The sequence below is a fragment of the Pristiophorus japonicus genome, chromosome 12, assembly GCF_044704955.1.
Source record: "Pristiophorus japonicus isolate sPriJap1 chromosome 12, sPriJap1.hap1, whole genome shotgun sequence".
Taxonomy (NCBI): domain Eukaryota; kingdom Metazoa; phylum Chordata; class Chondrichthyes; family Pristiophoridae; genus Pristiophorus; species Pristiophorus japonicus.
This window is the reverse complement of record NC_091988.1, coordinates 47,341,736-47,360,000: the sequence shown is the minus strand read 5'-3', so window position 1 is coordinate 47,360,000 and position 18,265 is coordinate 47,341,736. Positions and strand designations below refer to the sequence as shown.

Genomic DNA, 18,265 nt, shown 5'->3' with positions numbered 1-18,265 from the left:
TTGAATTTTTTGATGAGGTAAGATGAGATGATGTGGCGTACATGGACTTGCAAAAGGCATTTAATACAGTGCCACATAATAAGCTTGCTAGTAAAGTTGAAGCCCATGGAATACAAGAGACAATGGCAGCATGGATACGAAATTGGCTAAGTGACAGGAAAAACTGTCGTGGTGAATGGTTGAATTTTCGAACTAGAGGAAGGTATACACTGGTGTTCCCCAGGGATCAATGCTCGGACCACTGCTTTTCTTGATATACATTAATGATTTGGACTTGGGTGTACAGGGCACTATTTCAAAATTTGCAGATGACACAAAACTTGGAAGTATAGTGAACAGTGAGGAGGATAGGGATAAACTTCAAGAGGATATAGACAGGCTGGTGGAATGGGCAGACACATGGCAGATGGAGTTTAATGCAGAAAAGTGCAAAGTGAAACATTTTGGTAGGAAGAACAAGGAGAGGCAATATAAGCTAAAGGATACCATTCTAAAGGGGGTGCAGGAACAGAATGGCCTGGGGGTATATGTGCACAAACCGTTGAAGGTGGCAAGACAGGTTGAGAAAGTGGTTTTAAAAAAAACATACAGGATCCTGGGCTTTATGCATAGAGTACAGAAGCAAGGAAGTTATGATGAACCTTTCATAAAACATTGTTTCAGCCACAACTGGAATATTGTGTCCAATTCTGGACACCGGACTTTAGGAAGGATATGAATGCCTTCGATAGGGTGCAGAAAAGATTTCTGGGAGTGATTCCAGGGATGAGGGACTTCAATCGTGGCTTTCAAAAAGGAATTAGATAAGTACCTGAAAGAAAAAAAATTGCAGGGCTATGGAGAAAAGGCAGTGGATTCGGACTAGCTGAAGTGCTCTTGCAGAGAGCCGACATGGGCTCGATGGGCCAAATGGCCTCCTACGTGCTGTAATGGTTCTAAGATTATATAAGTGGGATAGTAGCTCTTTTAAAGTCATCTTCTTAGGCAGTTCCTCAGAACAGAGTGCTGGCACAGGCACAATGGGCTGAATAACTAGAGACTAGTTATTTTTCCCAATGCCATTTTTTGGCGTATTGCAACAGTTACGCCTGTCTTTTTTGGCCCCGACTACTCCAAAAAAAAAACTTGCAAGTTTCCATGTTCTATTTTTTGAAATTGGCGCCGCGCAGCCTGTCCTTCAGCTTCGGGGGGTGGAGCCTAATGTCTGCGTCAAAAAAATGATGTCCCCCCATTCTGCGCATGCGTGAAAAAAACATTTTTTACGTGACTGCTATGGGCCGCATGCCCAGTACAGCTCCCGGTCTGCGTTCGGCCATTTTTAAAGAGCCAGTTGTGTGTGATAACTTTAATTCTCAGTGGAAAAATCGGAGCTGCAATACAATATGCAATGTGGCTCAAGGACTAAGAATTTCTTACAGAATGAAGTGGAGGCACTAGTTACTGTAGTTGAGGCCAGATGGCAGGAGCTGGACATCAGCAGAGGTCACATAAAAGTTCCACCATAAGAAATGAAGAAATGCTGGAAACAACTTGCATAAGATTACTGTGCAGTGGTGACCACCTCGAGGTCTGGAGGCCAGTGCAAAAAGAAGTGGCAGGACCTTAGTCAAGTAGTTAGTGTAAGTAATATTTTCATTTATTCACTGGAATTGCAGTTGTAAATGTGATCATCTGTATACGTCCCACCCAGTAGAAAGACATCCTCTCTAAAAAGTTATATTTTCATATTTGCAGAGGAAGGTGGCACACAACAAAAGGGAAAGAACTCGACCAGGAGTAGGCCCGGCAAATTTGCACCCACTGACACCCTTGGAAGACGGTCACTGCTTTGATGGGTCCTGCCTGGAGAAAAGCAACCACCACTGCACAAGCTGGGCCCACACTCGAGGGAGAGGGTAAGTTCTGCAAATTCCACAGTCTGGCTTTGCTAAATGTTCAGTACTGTGTGGGCTCACCATGCTTCGGTTCATAGGGATGTTTCGGTCAGCTACGCTTCGGTTGATGCAGTGTACTTGCGCTGTGTGCCTCCTCACGCCAGCCTGCCCCCTCCTCTGCTGCTAACCATTTGTCTGTTCTGGTATATTTTGCAGAACTCGAGGCCAACCCTGACGATGCAGAAGAAAATTCAGACGAGGACGAGCCTGAAGAGAACATCTTCCAATCCCACCTTCTAGACCAAGAGCATGGGGGAGAGGGGGAGTGGGAAGGGATGGATGAAGCCCCCACTGTTTTACTAACTTTGGAGGAGGTGCAGGTTCCGCCCATTGAGATGCCAGCTTCTTCCCTGACTAGTGGTTCCGAGGCTAAGGATTCCATTGGGGTGCAGCGAGGCACACCCAGGGCCCCACCGTCCAAGGCTGCAGGTCCCACAGGAATGCGGCGAGCCAGGCTGAGGAGGGGGAAGGAGAGCTCGACCTCGATTTCCTGAGATGCAGGATCTAACAGATGTGGTTTACATGATGGCAATGAGTGCGGAAAGCATTGCTCTTACGCGATCACTCCTGGACACTATCAGTGGGGTGGGTGATGAGGTGTCGGGAGAACTAACAATACTTTCACGAGAAATGGAAACACTGTCCGGGAACATGAGGGAGGGAATAGCTCAGTCAGCTGAAATCATGTCAGTGACCATGAGGGAGGGAATGTCATAGATAGCTGATGCACTGTCAGTGAACATCAGGGAAGGAATGTTGGAGGTGGTTGAGACACTGTCAGGACACATGAGGGAGGGAATGTCGGAGTTAGCTGCTGCAATAAGGGAACAGGCCCAGATCCCGCGCCCATTGACAAAATCAACTGCCACTCCCACTCCAATCCCCAGACCAGCCTCTGAAGAGCCCAAAACCGGCCCTCCACATTGCCGCCTGCCCGCCCCCCCCCCCCCCCCACCATCAACAGATGTGCATTACCTGAGATGTTAAAAAGAATAAGCTTGGTACCAACCCCAGAAACAAGTGTTTGTTAAACTTTTGAATAAAATATTTTTAAATTATAACTGAATCATTTCCATTATTTGTTCCATTAACACAACACAACACAATGTTTTGGAGCAGTTCTGAACAGTAAACATGATCCCTTTGGAATAGTTGCCACTGTGCCTTCAGGCAGCAAAGCGTTCACAGATGAGCTGCTGGCGCAAGGCTCACGCAATCATTAAAGGGGAGCGATGGCCCGCCCTCCTCCGCCATCGTGCTCAGGGTTCAGGTGGTTGCATAGCTTCCTCGTCCTCATTGTCCTCCTTGTCATCTGCATCTTCCTCCATCACCAGCCACTCTCACCTCAGGTGGGTCTTCTGCTACCAGCTGCTGCTGCCTCATGATGGCTACGTTATGCAGCATGCAGCACACAACAGTGAACTGACCGACAGTCTCGGGAATATTGCAAGTAGCCTCCGGAATGGTCCAGGCATCGGAAATGGTGTTTCAAGATGCCAATGGTCCTCTGTATTATGCTGCGTGTTGCAATGTGCAACATGTTGTATTCCCGGTCAGCTTCCATCCGGGTTATGCGTAGGGATGTCGTGAGTCAGGTGGCGAGGCCGTACCCTTTGTCTCCCAGCAGCCAGCTCTGCCCTTCTGGCTGCAGCTGAAGCATGGCAGATATAGCGCTCTCGCGTAGGATGAACACATCATGGTGCTCCCAGGGTATCTTGCATCAGCTGACATGATGCATTGCATGTCGTCACACACGAATTGCACATTAATGGAGTGGAAGCCTTTTCTGCTCCTGTACATCTTGGAATCCTCAAGGTGCTCGCAAGGCGATGTGGGTAGAATCAATGCAGCCCTGTACCTTTTGGGAAGCCAGCAATCCTGGAGAAGCTTACAGACCTTTCACGTTGCCTGGGCGATCATGGGGAACTTTTATGTAGTCATTCCTCTGGGCATATAGTGCAGCAGTCAACCTGCCGAATGCAGATACGTGTTGCATGTTGAGAAATGGTGCACACAGCTCCAATTGTGGCCTGGAATGATCCAGATGCATAGAATGAAAGTGCAGCTGTAACCTTCATTTCAACTGACAAAGCAGTCCTGACGCATTCTAGGTTGCAGGTCTGCTTTTACTAACTCTCGGATCTCGGTTACAACTTCTTTGCGGAAACACAGCCTTCTCACACAGTCTGCATCACGCGGGTGCAAGTATGAATGCCTGTCTTGACATACCCGATGTGGCTAAGGCCTCCTGCCCATTATCCTATGTGCTCTGAGGTTCCTCATGCGATGACGTCAAATCAATCGTCTCCTCTGTAGCACCATTATGCAGAAGGCTTGCACGAGGTATGGCATTGTCAATATTGCCCCCATAATTAAATTGTAGCTTTTCAAGAAGCTCAAAACAGCAGGACAAGGAGTTAAATCTTCACTGCTCTCTCCCCAAGGTCGAAATCCTAGGCTTGCTTCGAATGGGAAGCTGGGCATTCAAATAAGGACATTTGGGGCAACAAAGTCAAATGCAATTCTTTGATTTTAGATTTTTTTCAAAGTACCACCCCACCCCCACCGATCGAACGCCTCCTCACCAGGCTCGAGGGTCGGCCGGCAGAATCGCTCCCTCGCCTGGATACAGGCTCAGCAATCACCCACTCACTGCCGCCCCACCCCACCCCCCCCCCACTGGGCTTCTTTTGAAGCGAGCCCCTGTGTCCGGGCGAGGTAGTGATTCTGCCGGCCGAAGCTCCAACCCTTGAGCGCGGTGTGGTGATGACGTGGCACTTTGAAATAAAATCCAAAAAAGAGAATTGAATTAAACTTCCATTTTCTCTGTTTTGAGTTTGAAAGAATTTAGTTTCGTGATGCACATTCAATGTCGTCTTGACTCCCTTCAAAACTTCGCATAAAAACAATGGCGTCTTTCTGCGATGATTTTTTAATGTATGCTGATTTTCTTAAGTGCCCAGAAGGTTTTTTGGGAGTGGTCACATACACCGTCCTAGGAAAAATGTAAATTGGCCAAACTTGCATAAATCTGAAAAACTGGCGCAGACATCCGGTTACGCCCCCCATGACGCAAAAAAAACTAACCTAAAAAAATCATAACTAATTGAGTTAAGCTGCTGCAGAAACTTTGGGGAAAGTTGGATATTTTAATTTACGCCAAAAAAAGCCGCGCCGCCAAAAAAACAGTGCAAATAATTGGGAAAAATTGAGCCCTGTATCTAAACAGTCCCAAAAAATAATAACTTTAATCGCCCAATCCAAATCTCTATTTAAATCTTTCCACATTGTCTCCTTCCCTGAGCAGTCCATTCTACACATTCAACACACTCTATAATTTGTCTAGACTCCTTCCCCCTTCTAAACTTGAACTTATGTTTGTTAATTCTGGTTTGTCACAATCTCCACTATATTAGTGAGTTTCAGTTTATCTTTTAAGAAATGTTAAAATTTATATAATATTTCCCCCCAGCATTCCCTTTTTCCGAATGTCTTTGAGCTACAAGAAGCCCTATTCTGTACTGAATCCAATGCCTGGATATCTTTGCTGTACTGTATTACCGTGACCAGAATTGTACACATTGCTCCAGGTGTAGCTGAGTTGTAAAAACTCACTGTGGGAATTGTTCTTGACATTACACATGCCAAGATTTGGTTAGCTTTTCTTACTACTGCTGCACACACTGCTGTTAATTCTGGTGAAGTATTTACTAATTCTGCTATATCCTGCTTGAGCCCCTTAGTTTATATTCCCATTTGTTCATGCTTCCCTCATCTCTCTCTCCCTTGTATTTGTTCACATTAAATGCCATTTGCCACTCCTAAGCACAGCTTCCAACCCATCCAAATCTCTTTCGTATTTAGTTTGTGTGTCACCAATTTGTTGTCATCTGCACATTAACACAGATCTATTTCTGTGCCCAGCTCTAAATCATTTATATATGCAATGGCCCCAGTATTGATCCTTGTGGCAGTCTGCGAGTGATCCCTTGCCATGCCGCTGTAGTTCCATTCATATCAACCCTTTGCTTTCTCTGATTTAGCCAATCTTCAATCCCCCTCAGAAGTTTACCTCCTATACCATGACTTCCTGCCAGATGGGCTAACTGCTGAAATCTAACTACATCACATATGCAGAATTTCTGTTGTCAACAAACATAGAAACATAGAAAATAGGTGCAGGAGCAGGCCATTCAGCCCTTCTAGCCTGCACCGCCATTCAATGAGTTCATGGCTGAACATGAAACTTCAGTACCCCCTTCCTGCTTTCTCGCCATACCCCTTGATCCCCCGAGTTGTAAGGACTTCATCTAACTCCCTAAACCAGTTGTTTCCATGAAGATCTCCAGTAAATTTATCAGGCAAGACTCTCATCCATGCTGACTCCCTTTTAATAAACTATACCTATCTAGGTGTTTTATTAACCTCTCTTTCAGGATGTTTTCTAATACTAAACCCAGAAGAGATGTTAGCCTCACTGTTCTGTGGTTCCCCATGTCATCCCTATATCACTTTTTAAAAAAAAATGCTGCTTTTTAATTCTTGGGCACTATTTCCCATTTCTAATAATTCCTTGAACATAAGAACATAAGAACATAAGAATTAGGAACAGGAGTAGGCCATCTAGCCCCTCGAGCCTGCTCTGCCATTCAATAAGATCATGGCTGATCTGGTCGTGGACTCAGCTCCACTTACCCGCCCTCTCCCCGTAACCCTTAATTCCCTTATTGCTTAAAAATCTATCTATCTTTGACTTGAAAACATTCAATGAGCCAGCCTCAACTGCTTCCTTGGGCAGAGAATTCCACAGATTCACAACCCTCTGGGAGAAGAAATTCTTTCTTAACTCGGTTTTAAATTGGCTCCTCCGTATTTTGAGGCTGTGCCCCCTAGTTCTAGTCTCCCCGACCAGTGGAAACAACCTCTCTGCCTCTATCTTGTCTATCCCTTTCATGATTTTAAATGTTTCTATAAGATCACCCCTCATCCTTCTGAACTCCAAGGAGTAAAGACCCAGTCTACTCAATCTATCATCATAAGGTAACCCCCTCATTTCTGGAATCAGCCTAGTGAATCGTCTCTGTACTCCTTCCAAAGCTAGTATATCCTTCCTTAAGTAAGGTGACCAAAACTGCACGCAGTACTCCAGGTGCGGCCTTACCAATACCTTATACAGTTGCAGTAACACCTCCCTGCTTTTGTACTCCATCCCTTTTGCAATGAAGGCCAACATTCCATTTGCCTTCCTGATTACCTGCTGCACCTGCAAACTAACCTTTTTTCATGCATAAGGACCCCCAGGTCCCTCTGCACCACAGCATGTTGTAATTTCTCCCCATTCAAATAATATTCCCTTTTACTTTTTTTTTTCCCAAGGTGGATGACCTCACACTTTCTGACATTGTATTCAATCTGCCAAACCTTAGCCCATTTGCTTAACCTATCCAAATCTCCTTGCAGCCTCTCTGAGTCCTCTACACAACCCGCTTTCCCACTAATCTTAGTGTCATCTGCAAATTTTGTTGCACTACACTCTGTCCCCTCTTCTAGGTCATCTATGTATATTGTAAACAGTTGTGGTCCCAGCACTGTTCCCTGTGGCACACCACTAACCACTGATTTCCAACCGGAAAAGGACCCATTTATCCCGACTCTCTGCTTTCTGTTCGCCAGCCAATTCTCTATCCATGCTAATACATTTCCTCTGACTCCGCGTACCTTTATCTTCTGCAGTAACCTTTTGTGTGGCACCTTATCGAATGCCTTTTGGAAATCTAAATACACCACATCCATCGGTACACCTCTATCCACCATGCTCGTTATATCCTCAAAGAATTCCAGTAAGTTAGTTAAACATGATTTCCCTTTCATGAATCCATGCTGCGTCTGCTTGATTGCACTATTCCTATCCAGATGTCCCGCTATTTCTTCCTTAATAGTTTCAAGCATTTTCCCCACTACAGATGCTAAACTAACCGGCCTATAGTTACCTGCCTTTTGCCTGCCCCCTTTTTTAAACAGAGGCGTTACATTAGCTGCTCTCCAATCCGCTGGTACCTCCCCAGAGTCCAGAGAATTTTGGTAGATTATAACAAATGCATCTGCTATAACTTCCGCCATCTTTTTTAATACCCTGGGATGCATTTCATCAGGACCAGGGGACTTGTCTACCTTCAGTCCCATTAGTCTGTCCAGCACTACCTCCCTAGTGATAGTGATCATCTCAAGGTCCTCCCTTCCCACATTCCTATGACCAGCAATTTTTGGCATGGTTTTTGTGTCTTCCACTGTGAAGACGGAAGCAAAATAATTGTTTACGGTCTCAGCCATTTCCACATTTCCCTTTTATTAAATCCCCCTTTTCATCTTCTAAGGGACCAACATTTACTTTAGTCACTCTTTTCCGTTTTATATATCTGTAAAAGCTTTTACTATCTGTTTTTATGTTTTGCGCAAGTTTACCTTCGTAATCTACCTTCCCTTTCTTTATTGATTACGAAGGTGTGACTGATTTTGCTCGCCACTTCTGTAAGAACCCTTGCATGAAGTCCATCCAGGCCTGGGGCTTTGTCTTTTTTCTCTTTCAAAGCCTGTCAGTAGCTACTTTATCTGATTTTTAGTTATAGAAAATTATTTGGATTTTATTTGGAAAATGTTGTGGGTGGTGCGAAGGGGAGCTTTTTTAAAAAAAAAAAATTACTACATTTGTGGGGTGAAATGGAAAGGCAGGACCAGATATGGAAGACAATGCTCGGGTGGTTGGGAGTGGGGGCGGCGATGGTTCGTGGGGGGATTAGGACAGGGGGAGGAGTGCATCTACAAATAGCTGCTCAGTGGAAGAGGGTTTCAACTGACCAAAATGGTGCTCATCGTGGGGGGGGGGTTCCTATGCACAATGTATCAATCTATTACTGACATGAAGGAATTATAACGCAATAGGGGGATTTTCCACGTCAAGAAATTGCGCATGTTCCATTCAGCTGTGATTTTCCACTATTACATGGGTAAAAAAATAACATAACCGGCTGCAGTTGCTCAATTTCCTGATGTCGAAGATCTTGCATTTATGTATGTCATTTATGATATCGGGGTGTTCAGAGGTGCGCCACCACCAATTAATTACTTTTGAGGTGTCATGTCGGGAAATGGTGTCAAGGTCCCACAAAGAACAGTTAGGTAAATGGCCAGATAATCTGTTTTAGTCTTTCCCCAGCCCAGCTGGACTTCGAGAGTCCACTCTCCTTTTCCCCTTGACCCAAAACTCCTATTCCATGTTCACAAACTTCTAGACTGTGTTCCCAGTTCTTCCTGATTCCAGAACTTCCCTCAGTGCTCCCACAATCTGAGACTACCCTCCTCAATGCTCACAGATCACAGGACCTTCCCCAATATTCTCAGACTCTCCTTCTCCAGTGTTACGGGAATCCTGGGAGTTCCTGCCAGTGCTCTTAGGCCCTCAGGCTGATTCCAGCACTGCCGATTTCTGGGCCCGCTTCCAAGTGTTCCCAGATCCCAGGGCTAACTCCAATGTTAATAAGTTAGTTTCCAAATCTCTGTTCTTAGAAAATCTCCAACTTGCCATGAACAGTGCCACTGGAGATTTTCTAGAGCATAGTTATAATTAGTGCCCTTTAGTTTGAGTATCAATAAATGAAAGGGTTTTTGTTCTCATTTGTTTGGTAAACGGCAAGTAAACATTTAAACATCGTATATACAGTACAGCCTCAATTATATGTGTACTTGAGTATCTGATAATTTTCACAGACAATGGAAGACCTGTGGGAGCTGGGGCTGCCTGAATTTTCTCTTGATTTTACTTACCTTTTGTGTTCTGCTTCTGCTGGCACGATCAGCTGGGGGTGGAAGGACTATTCTTTTCAAGTTGATTGAAATATTTTTGAGCTAACCAAAATTGTAAAAAATGAGTGTAAGTGAAGCCAAATAGAAGAACTTGCTTTGCTCCCCGAAGCACCTGATCAGTGCGCTCCTCCAGTTAATCCCCAGGAATCGGACCCAGCTGCCACTACTGCCGTCTGATCCTTGTACAAATTGTTCTTGTTGCCTTCCGTCTCTTTTCAAATCTGTTATGCACTTAAAAATAACTCGGTGAATGAAAACAAACCGCATGCAAGAGGCTCCTTTGTTACCTGGACCAGAGTGCTTCTCATTCTCTCTGTCCTATGCAGCGTTCCCCAGGTCACCCGACTCTTGTGAAAATTGTCCTGGGTAATGGATGAATAAGATTAATTCTACACCCATGTTTTAAAACCATCTGAGCAATGAAAGAAAATTCACTGCAAAAATACAGATGGTTGAGGGGGGAAAAAAAACAAATACGATCACAAAATGAAGGAAAAGATTTTCCAATATGCCAATCTTCATGCCACTTCATTAGTAGTTAAACTATCGACAGTATTAACTCCAAATATATTAATAGCACAAGGATATTTTGGACTACTAAATTTGTCTAAGGTTTTATTTTGCAATTTTACTTGGATAATATATAATTTTTGAATCATAGTATGTAGTTTGTAATCTATAGAAGTATTTCATGTTCTAAAAGAATACTTTGCAATTGCATCATACACTCATTAAAATTCCACAAAGGTGTTTGGTGAGCATGTCCTGATTCAGTTCTCAAGTCTATGGCATGTAACAAAGATTAATAGACAAGAGGGATATTAAAAGAACTATTGAACAAAGTGGAAAAGTACTTCTTATGACTGACTCATTCTCACAATCTGGCCAGAGGCATTTAAATATTCCTCAATACAGCAACCTATGTGAAACATGAAAAAAATTGTAAGCCATTATTTTTAGAAACTGGAAGCGTGAACTTAGCAAGTGTGTTTCTGGATTTAAATTCGATTTGTGTGTCTGAATTCAAGGAGTTATCTACCAGTCTACCTCCACTACGCATGCGCACTCTCTCCTCTCTCTCCCCATGTTGCATGTTTTTTAAAATATTGCCATGAATTTCGGTTGGTCACTTGATAATAGCAGGCATTTATGCATCATTTCTGAGACTGGGAAATTATAAGATGATGTGTTTGGTTTTCAGTACATTTTCCTCCCCCCTCTACCCCCCCCCCCCCCCCCCCCAAACCCCCACTACTCATTGCTTATGGAGGGCAACCACTTGTTTTCTCCCCAAGGATGGGAGCTTGGGAACAGTTTACTCAAAGATGAGGCCTTATCTGTATTCTTTATAGATACAGCATATTGAACATTAAAAAGATTTTGAATTTTATCTTGGTGTGTTTCCATTAGTTATCAATGATGTCGTAGAAACATAGAAAATAAGTGCGGGAGTTGGCCATTCGGCCCTTCGAGCCTGCACCACCATTCAATAAGATCATGGCTGATCATTCCCTCAGTACCCCTTTCCTGCTTTCTCTCTATACCCCTTGATCCCCTTAGCCGTAAGGGCCATATCTAACTCCCCCTTGAATATATCCAATGAACTGGCATCAACAACTCTCTGCGGCAGGGAATTCCACAGGTTAACAAATCTGAATGAAGAAGTTTCTCTTCATCTCGGTCCTAAATGGCCTACCCCTTATCCTAAGACTATGTCCCTTGGTTCTGGACTTCCCCAACATCGGGAACATTCTTCCCGCATCTAACCTGTCCAGTCCCATCAGAATCTTATACGTTTCTATGAGATCCCCTCTCATCCTTCTAAACTCGAGTGAATAAAGGCCCAGTTGATCTAGTCTCTCCTCATTTGACAGTCCAGCCATCCCTGGAATTAGTCTGGTGAACCTTCGCTGCACTCCCTCAATAGCAAGAACGTCCTTCCAAAGATTAGGAGATCAAAACTGAACACAATATTCCAGGTGAGGCCTCACTAAGCCCCTGTACAACTGCAGTAAGACCTCCCTTCTCCTGTACTTAAATTCCCTAGCTATGAAGGCCAACATACCATTTGCCTTCTTCACCGCCTGCTGTACCTGCATGCCAACCTTCAATGACTGATGAACCATGACACCCAGGTCTCGTTGCACCTCCCCTTTTCCTAATCTGCCGCCATTCAGATAATATACTGCCTTCGTGTTTTTGCCCCCAAAATGGATAACCTCACATTTATCCACATTATACTGCATCTGCCATGCATTTTCCCACTCACCTAACCTGTCCAAGTCATCCTGCAGCCTCTTAGCGTCCCCCTCACAGCTCACACCGCCACCCAGTTTAGTGTCATCTGTAAATATGGAGATATTACACTCAATTCCTTCATCCAAATCGTTAATGTATATTGTAAAGAGCTGTGATCCCAGCACCGAGCCCTGCGGCACTCCACGAGTCACTGCCTGCCATTCTGAAAAGGACCCGTTTATCCCGACTCTCTGCTTCCTGTCTGCCAACCAGTTCTCTATCCACGTCAGTACATTACCCCCAGTACCATGTGCTTTGATTTTGCACACCAATCTCTTGTGTGGGACCTTGTCAAATGCCTTTTGAAAGTCCAAATACACCACATCCACTGGTTCTCCTTTGTCCACTCTGCTAGCTACATCCTCAAAAAATTCCAGAAGATTTGTCAAGCATGATTTCCCTTTCATAAATCCATGCTGACTTGGACCTATTCTGTCACTGCTTTCCAAATGCGCTGCTATTTCATCGTTAATGATTGATTCCAACATTTTCCCCACTACTGATGTCAGGCTAACTGGCCTATAATTACCCATTTTCTCTCTCCCTCCTTTTTTTTAAAAGTGGTGTTACATTAGCTACCCTCCAGTTCATAGGAACTGATCCAGAGTTGATCGACTATTGGAAAATGATCACCAATGCATTCACTATTTCTAGGACCACTTAAGTATTCTGGGATGCAGACTATCAGGCCCTGGGGATTTATTGGCCTTCAATCCCATCAATTTTCTTAACACAATTTCCCACCTAATAAGGATATCCTTCAGTTCCTCCTTCTCACTAGACCCACTGTCTCCTAGTACATTCGGAAGATTATTTGTGTCTTCCTTCGTGAAGTCAGAACCGAAGTATTTCAATTGGTCTGCCATTTCTTTGTTCCCCATTATAAATTCACCTGAATCCGACTGCAAGGGACCTACATTTGTCTTCACTAATCTTTTTCTCTTCACATATTTATAGAAGCTTTTCCAGTCAGTTTTTATGTTCCCTGCAAGCTTCCTCTCGTACTCTTATTTTTCCCCTCTTAATTAAAACCTAGTCCTCCTCTGTTGAATTCTAAATTGCTCCCAGTCCTCAGGTTTGTTACTTTTTCTAGCCAATTTATATGCCTCTTCCTTGGTTTTAACACTCCTTAATTTCCCTTGTTAGCCACGGTTGAGCCACCTTCCCCATTTTATTTTTACTCCAGACAGGGGTGTATAATTGCTGAAGTTCATCGATGTGATCTTTAAATGTTTGCCATTGCTTATCCACCGTCAACCCTTTTAAGTATCCTTTGCCAGTCGATTCTAGCCAATTCATGCCTCATACCGTCGACGTTACCTTTCCTTACGTTCTGGACCCTAGTTTCCGAATTAACTGTGTCACTCGCCATCTTAATAAACAATTCTACCATATTATGGTCAGTCTTCCCTAAGGGGCCTCGCATAACAAGATTGCTAATTAGCCCCTTCTCATTACACATCACCCAGTGTAGATGGCCAGCTCTCTAGTTGGTTCCTCGACATATTGGTTTAGAAAACCATCCCTAATACACTCCAGGAAATCCTCCTCCACCGCATTGCTACCAGTTTGGTTAGCCCAATCAATATGTAGATTAAAGTCGCCCATGATAACTGCTGTACCTTTATTGCATACATCCCTTATTTCTTGTTTGATGTTGTCCCCAACCTCACTACTACTGTTAGGTGGTCTGTACACAACTCCCACTAGCGTTTTCTGCCCTTTGGTATTCCGCAACTCCACCCATACCGATTCCACATCTTAATGTCCCTCCTTACTATTGCATTAATTTCCTCTTTAACCAGCAACGCCACCCTGCCTCCTTTTGCTTTCTGTCTATCCTTCCTAAATGTTGAATACCCCTGGATGTTGAGTTCCCAGCCTTGGTCACCCTGGCGCCATGTCTCCGTGATGCTAATTACATCATATCCGTTAACTGCTGTCTGTGCAGTTAATTCGTCCACCTTATTCTGAATACTCCTCGCATTGAGGCACAGCGCCTTCAGGCTTTTCTTTTTAACACACTTTGCCCCTTTAGAATTTTGCTGTAATGTGGCTCTTTTTGTTTTTTGCCTTGGGTTTCTCTGCCCTTCACTTACTATTCTCCTTACTATCTTTTGCTTGTGCCTCCATTTTATTTCCCTCTGTCTCCCTGCATAGGTTCCCATCCCCCTACCTTGTTAGTTTAACTCCTTCCCAACAGCACTAGCAAATACTCCCCCTTGGACATTGGTTCCGGTCCTGCCCAGGTGCAGACTATCCGGTTTGTACTAGTCCCACCTTCCCCAGAACCGGTTTCAGTGTCCCAGGAATTTGAATCCCTCCCTTTTGCACCACTCCTCAAGCCACGTATTCGTCTGGGCTATCCTGCGATTCCTACTCTGACTAGCACGTGCCACTGGTAGCAATCCTGAGATTACTACTTTTGAGGTCCAACTTTTTAATTTAGCTCCTAGCTCCCTAAATTCGTCTCCGAGGACCTCATGCTGTTTTTTTACCTGTATTGTTGGTACCTATGTGCACCACGACAACTGGCTGTTCACCCCTTTTTAGAATGTCCTGCTCCCGCTCCGAGACACCCTTGACCCTTGCACCAGGGAGGCAACATATCATCCTGGAGTCTCGGTTGCGGCCGCAGAAATGCCTATCTATTCCCCTTGCAATCGAATCCCCTATCATTATAGCTCTCCCACTCTTTTTTCCTGCCCTCCTGTGCAGCAGAACCACCCACGGTGCCATGAAGTTGGCTGCTGCTGCCCTCCCCTGATGAGTCATCCCCCTCAACAGTACCCAAAATGTCATCTGTAAGTTTAAGTGGCTGCCCTTTGTTTGTGAACTTGATTATGACACACTGCTGTTTTCTTGAAGTTAGAAAGTACTGGGAACTTGGGAAATGATAGTGGTCTTGGGGATGGCGGGGTTGGGGGGATGTTGGAAAAGAAGTTCCCTGCGGAGAGATTAATCTAGCTAATGATTGGACATGTAATCTGTGTAGTAGATTTTCATTGCTTTTCATCGACTCACTGGATTTTTTCCTCCATTTCTTTCTAGGAAGGGTGAGTCAACAGTGTTAAAAGCTCACACAGGAACCATACGAAGTGTTCAGTTCGCTCATGATGGACAATCGTTGGTTACAGCTTCTGATGACAAAACCATCAAAGTTTGGACAGTTCATCGGCAGAAGTTTCTTTTTTCTCTGAGCCAGCACATAAATTGGGTTCGCTGTGCCAAGTAAGTACTTAAATGGTAATAATCATGTTATAGATGGGAGGCAGAAAATGGTCAGGTTGGTAATCCGCTATATGATGCATATCTTTTGATACATAGGTTAGTTTTCGTGTGACTACAAATATTTTAAAGTAGTTCTTCAGGGCTCAAAATTAGCCAGGAGTTGCTCCGTTTTTTCTTGTAGCAATTTGATTTTTCTCGAGTATCTTAAAAATTCACATTTTATACATTCAATTTGCGCCGGTGTAAGTGAGTTAGTTACGATTTTTTTTTAGTTTTGTTTCCCTTTTTCTCAAAAGGGGGTGTTACCAGCCAACTATGCGTATTTTGGCCAACTAATAGTTACTCCAAATCTATTTAGGCCAGCGTATGTGGCCACTTGTGAAAACCCTTGCGGAGAGTTAAGAAATCAGCGCAGGTAGGTACATCGGAGGCCAGTCGAACTTAATGACTTGACTAAAGAATGTGAATAGGATCAAACAGCTATACAGGACATCATATGACAAACTTTGCAAAGTTAATTTACTGTACAACAGAAGCATTCATGGAAGCTTAAACTGCAAAAATAAAAGAAGTAAAAGATAGTTGAATTAAATTGCCCTAATCTCACAACTAATTTAAACAACTATTTGTTTGCAATGATTATATTGGGCCAAAATTGTGCCCATATTTTCTAAATAAAGTCCACTTCAATAAATAAGATATTCTCTCGGTGTTCCTCCATCACTTATGTTCTTTCACAATAGCACCAGGTAAATAGGCTTGACAAATGGTCACCACTATTCACAAGAGACAAAACATATTTACCTAATTTTTTTCAAAATATCCAAAGAAAAAATAGAAGTAAGTCCTACCCTACCTTTATCTTCAGCCGGGAAGTCAGCGGGCCGGCCTGTATGGTAAGCCACACGGCCTGGGATAGGGGCGGGATGCACCAGCAGCCGGTATGATGATGATGATCGGGTCCCACGCTGCAGCACGCACACTGCGAGGCTCGGGGCGAGAAGTTACTGCGCATGCGCGCACACTCCAGTGCGCATGTGCAGACGTCTGGCACTGTTTTCAGTGCGGGACGCTGGCTCCGTCCCCGACCTGACTAGCCACGCTGCGCGAAGACCCGGACAGCGGCCAAAGTGGGGAGCGATTTTTTTTTTTCCGGAACACTTCAATGCAGAAAAGCGGCGCATCTCCGGTGAGTGCGCCAAAAAAAGGGGTGGGCCAATTTTGAGTTCATAATGTTGAAGCTTGTATTTTAAAGTATTTTTACAGAAATTCTGTCCTCTATCAGTGCTCCTAGTGAGGGTGAGGTGATCTGAGTTTTGCTTCATTTCAGTAATATTCCCAATGTTGATATACATTTTAGTAATGTGGAAAGTTATCCTTTCTACTTAGCTGCTTCTGTTTTTCTGAATGTTGCAAATTTCTTCTTATCCCTTTGCAGGAGGAGCAGGGCAACTTGCACAGTAACCTTCTGATTTCCACGTTTAACTGCCAGAAGTTGTTGTGTGATTTACTCTTTAATAATGGCTGATGACCTCACCATTATTATTACCGTAAAATCCAGGCCAATATGTCTGAGGGAGATTTATTTTTAATTTCAATTTGTATCCTTATTCAGATTCAGTACTAGTCCTTGTTTTTTATAATTTAACTTCTTTGTTTCTAAATTCCAGATTTTCTCCAGATGGACGGTTCATTGTTTCTGCCAGTGATGATAAAACTATTAAAATTTGGGATAAAGCTACGAGAGAATGTATACATTCATTTTATGAACATGGAGGGTGAGAGTTTTAATGACTTACGTTTGCAAATTCTCAATGTTTAGTGCATTAAATGTTGAATAATTGCTACTTTGTATTGCGTGCACTGTCTCTCAGTGCAGTGGAATGATGTGATGTAGGTTTGCACCCATGATTTCTCTGCATAGCAAATTTCTGATCACAGTTGTGCTGTTGTGAGGATGTGGAGCTGCCCTTGAAAGAAAGGGAGGAACTTGGAGGAAGGTACCTTCCACACATTCTAACATGACACATTTCCATAGCGTATATTTTGGCTGCGGTGGGATGAAAACAGGTTTGCTTGAAGAAACAACCCAAACTGGGGCTGTGGATTTCACTATCGCAGTGTATTATTGCTAGGGGTAAACTAGCTAGCATGTCATTAGTTATGTTATATGTGTTAATAGTGGTTCATTAGAAAAGCATTTGGATTGATGCCACCTGAATTTTGCCTTGTCGCCTGCATTAAGATTAATTAAATTTGCAATCAGAAGATAATTGGATTTAAGTCTGACTGTTATTAGCCAACAGTGATTTGTTGACAGTGGTATTTGAATGTCAAAATACATTTTTGATTTCCTTTGGCGACATGGGGAATGGGCAGGAGATTGTGTTTATTATTTTCTTTATTCGGGGAGAATAGATATTTTTGGTAAACTACTGTTATCTGCTGTTTTGCCATTGCTACTGCTTATATTATTAATGAACCTGTGTATAGCTTAAGCTTTGCACTACCACTTTCCAAAATATAGTTGATGAAGAGAGTGATTTGTGACGTATCCAGTGACAAATTTAGTGACGGAGGTTTCCTTCATGAATCCTGGGCTTTCAATATTACCAACTATTGTGCCCAATAGAGCTTCTTTAATGCATTAAGTTTATACTTGGGGAGTTTTGATGTGAAGTCTGGGACTTGGAACTTTTTTTGTATAAACACTCCTTAATCAATTTTAATGTGAATTAGTTACAAGGTTCAGCTCCTTTTACTCTGTTGTAACAATGTGCTTGACCCAACCTTAGAAAAGCAATAGGTCAGAATTTATTGTAGCCGGCGAACGAATGGAGACTGCTGTTCTTTGGACTTGCCCATGCCCATTTGATATCTGTGACCCGTTGCACTGGAAGTTGCTGCAAGTGGGAGATCAAAACAGCGTGGCACCCTCTACA

General features: G+C 43.5%; 1 protein-coding gene across 3 annotated transcripts in view; it reads left to right on the top strand.

Annotated features, from left to right (window-relative positions):
* Positions 1-18,265, top strand: part of LOC139277225 (POC1 centriolar protein homolog A-like) — a 238,359-nt gene that overhangs the window by 49,561 nt on the left and 170,533 nt on the right. For all 3 annotated transcript variants that reach the window (XM_070895387.1, XM_070895386.1, XM_070895385.1), the window contains 2 exons: positions 15,144-15,323; positions 16,994-17,101. In XM_070895387.1, coding sequence (XP_070751488.1) covers positions 15,144-15,323; positions 16,994-17,101 — 288 coding nt within the window. The remainder of the gene's footprint in view (positions 1-15,143; positions 15,324-16,993; positions 17,102-18,265) is intronic.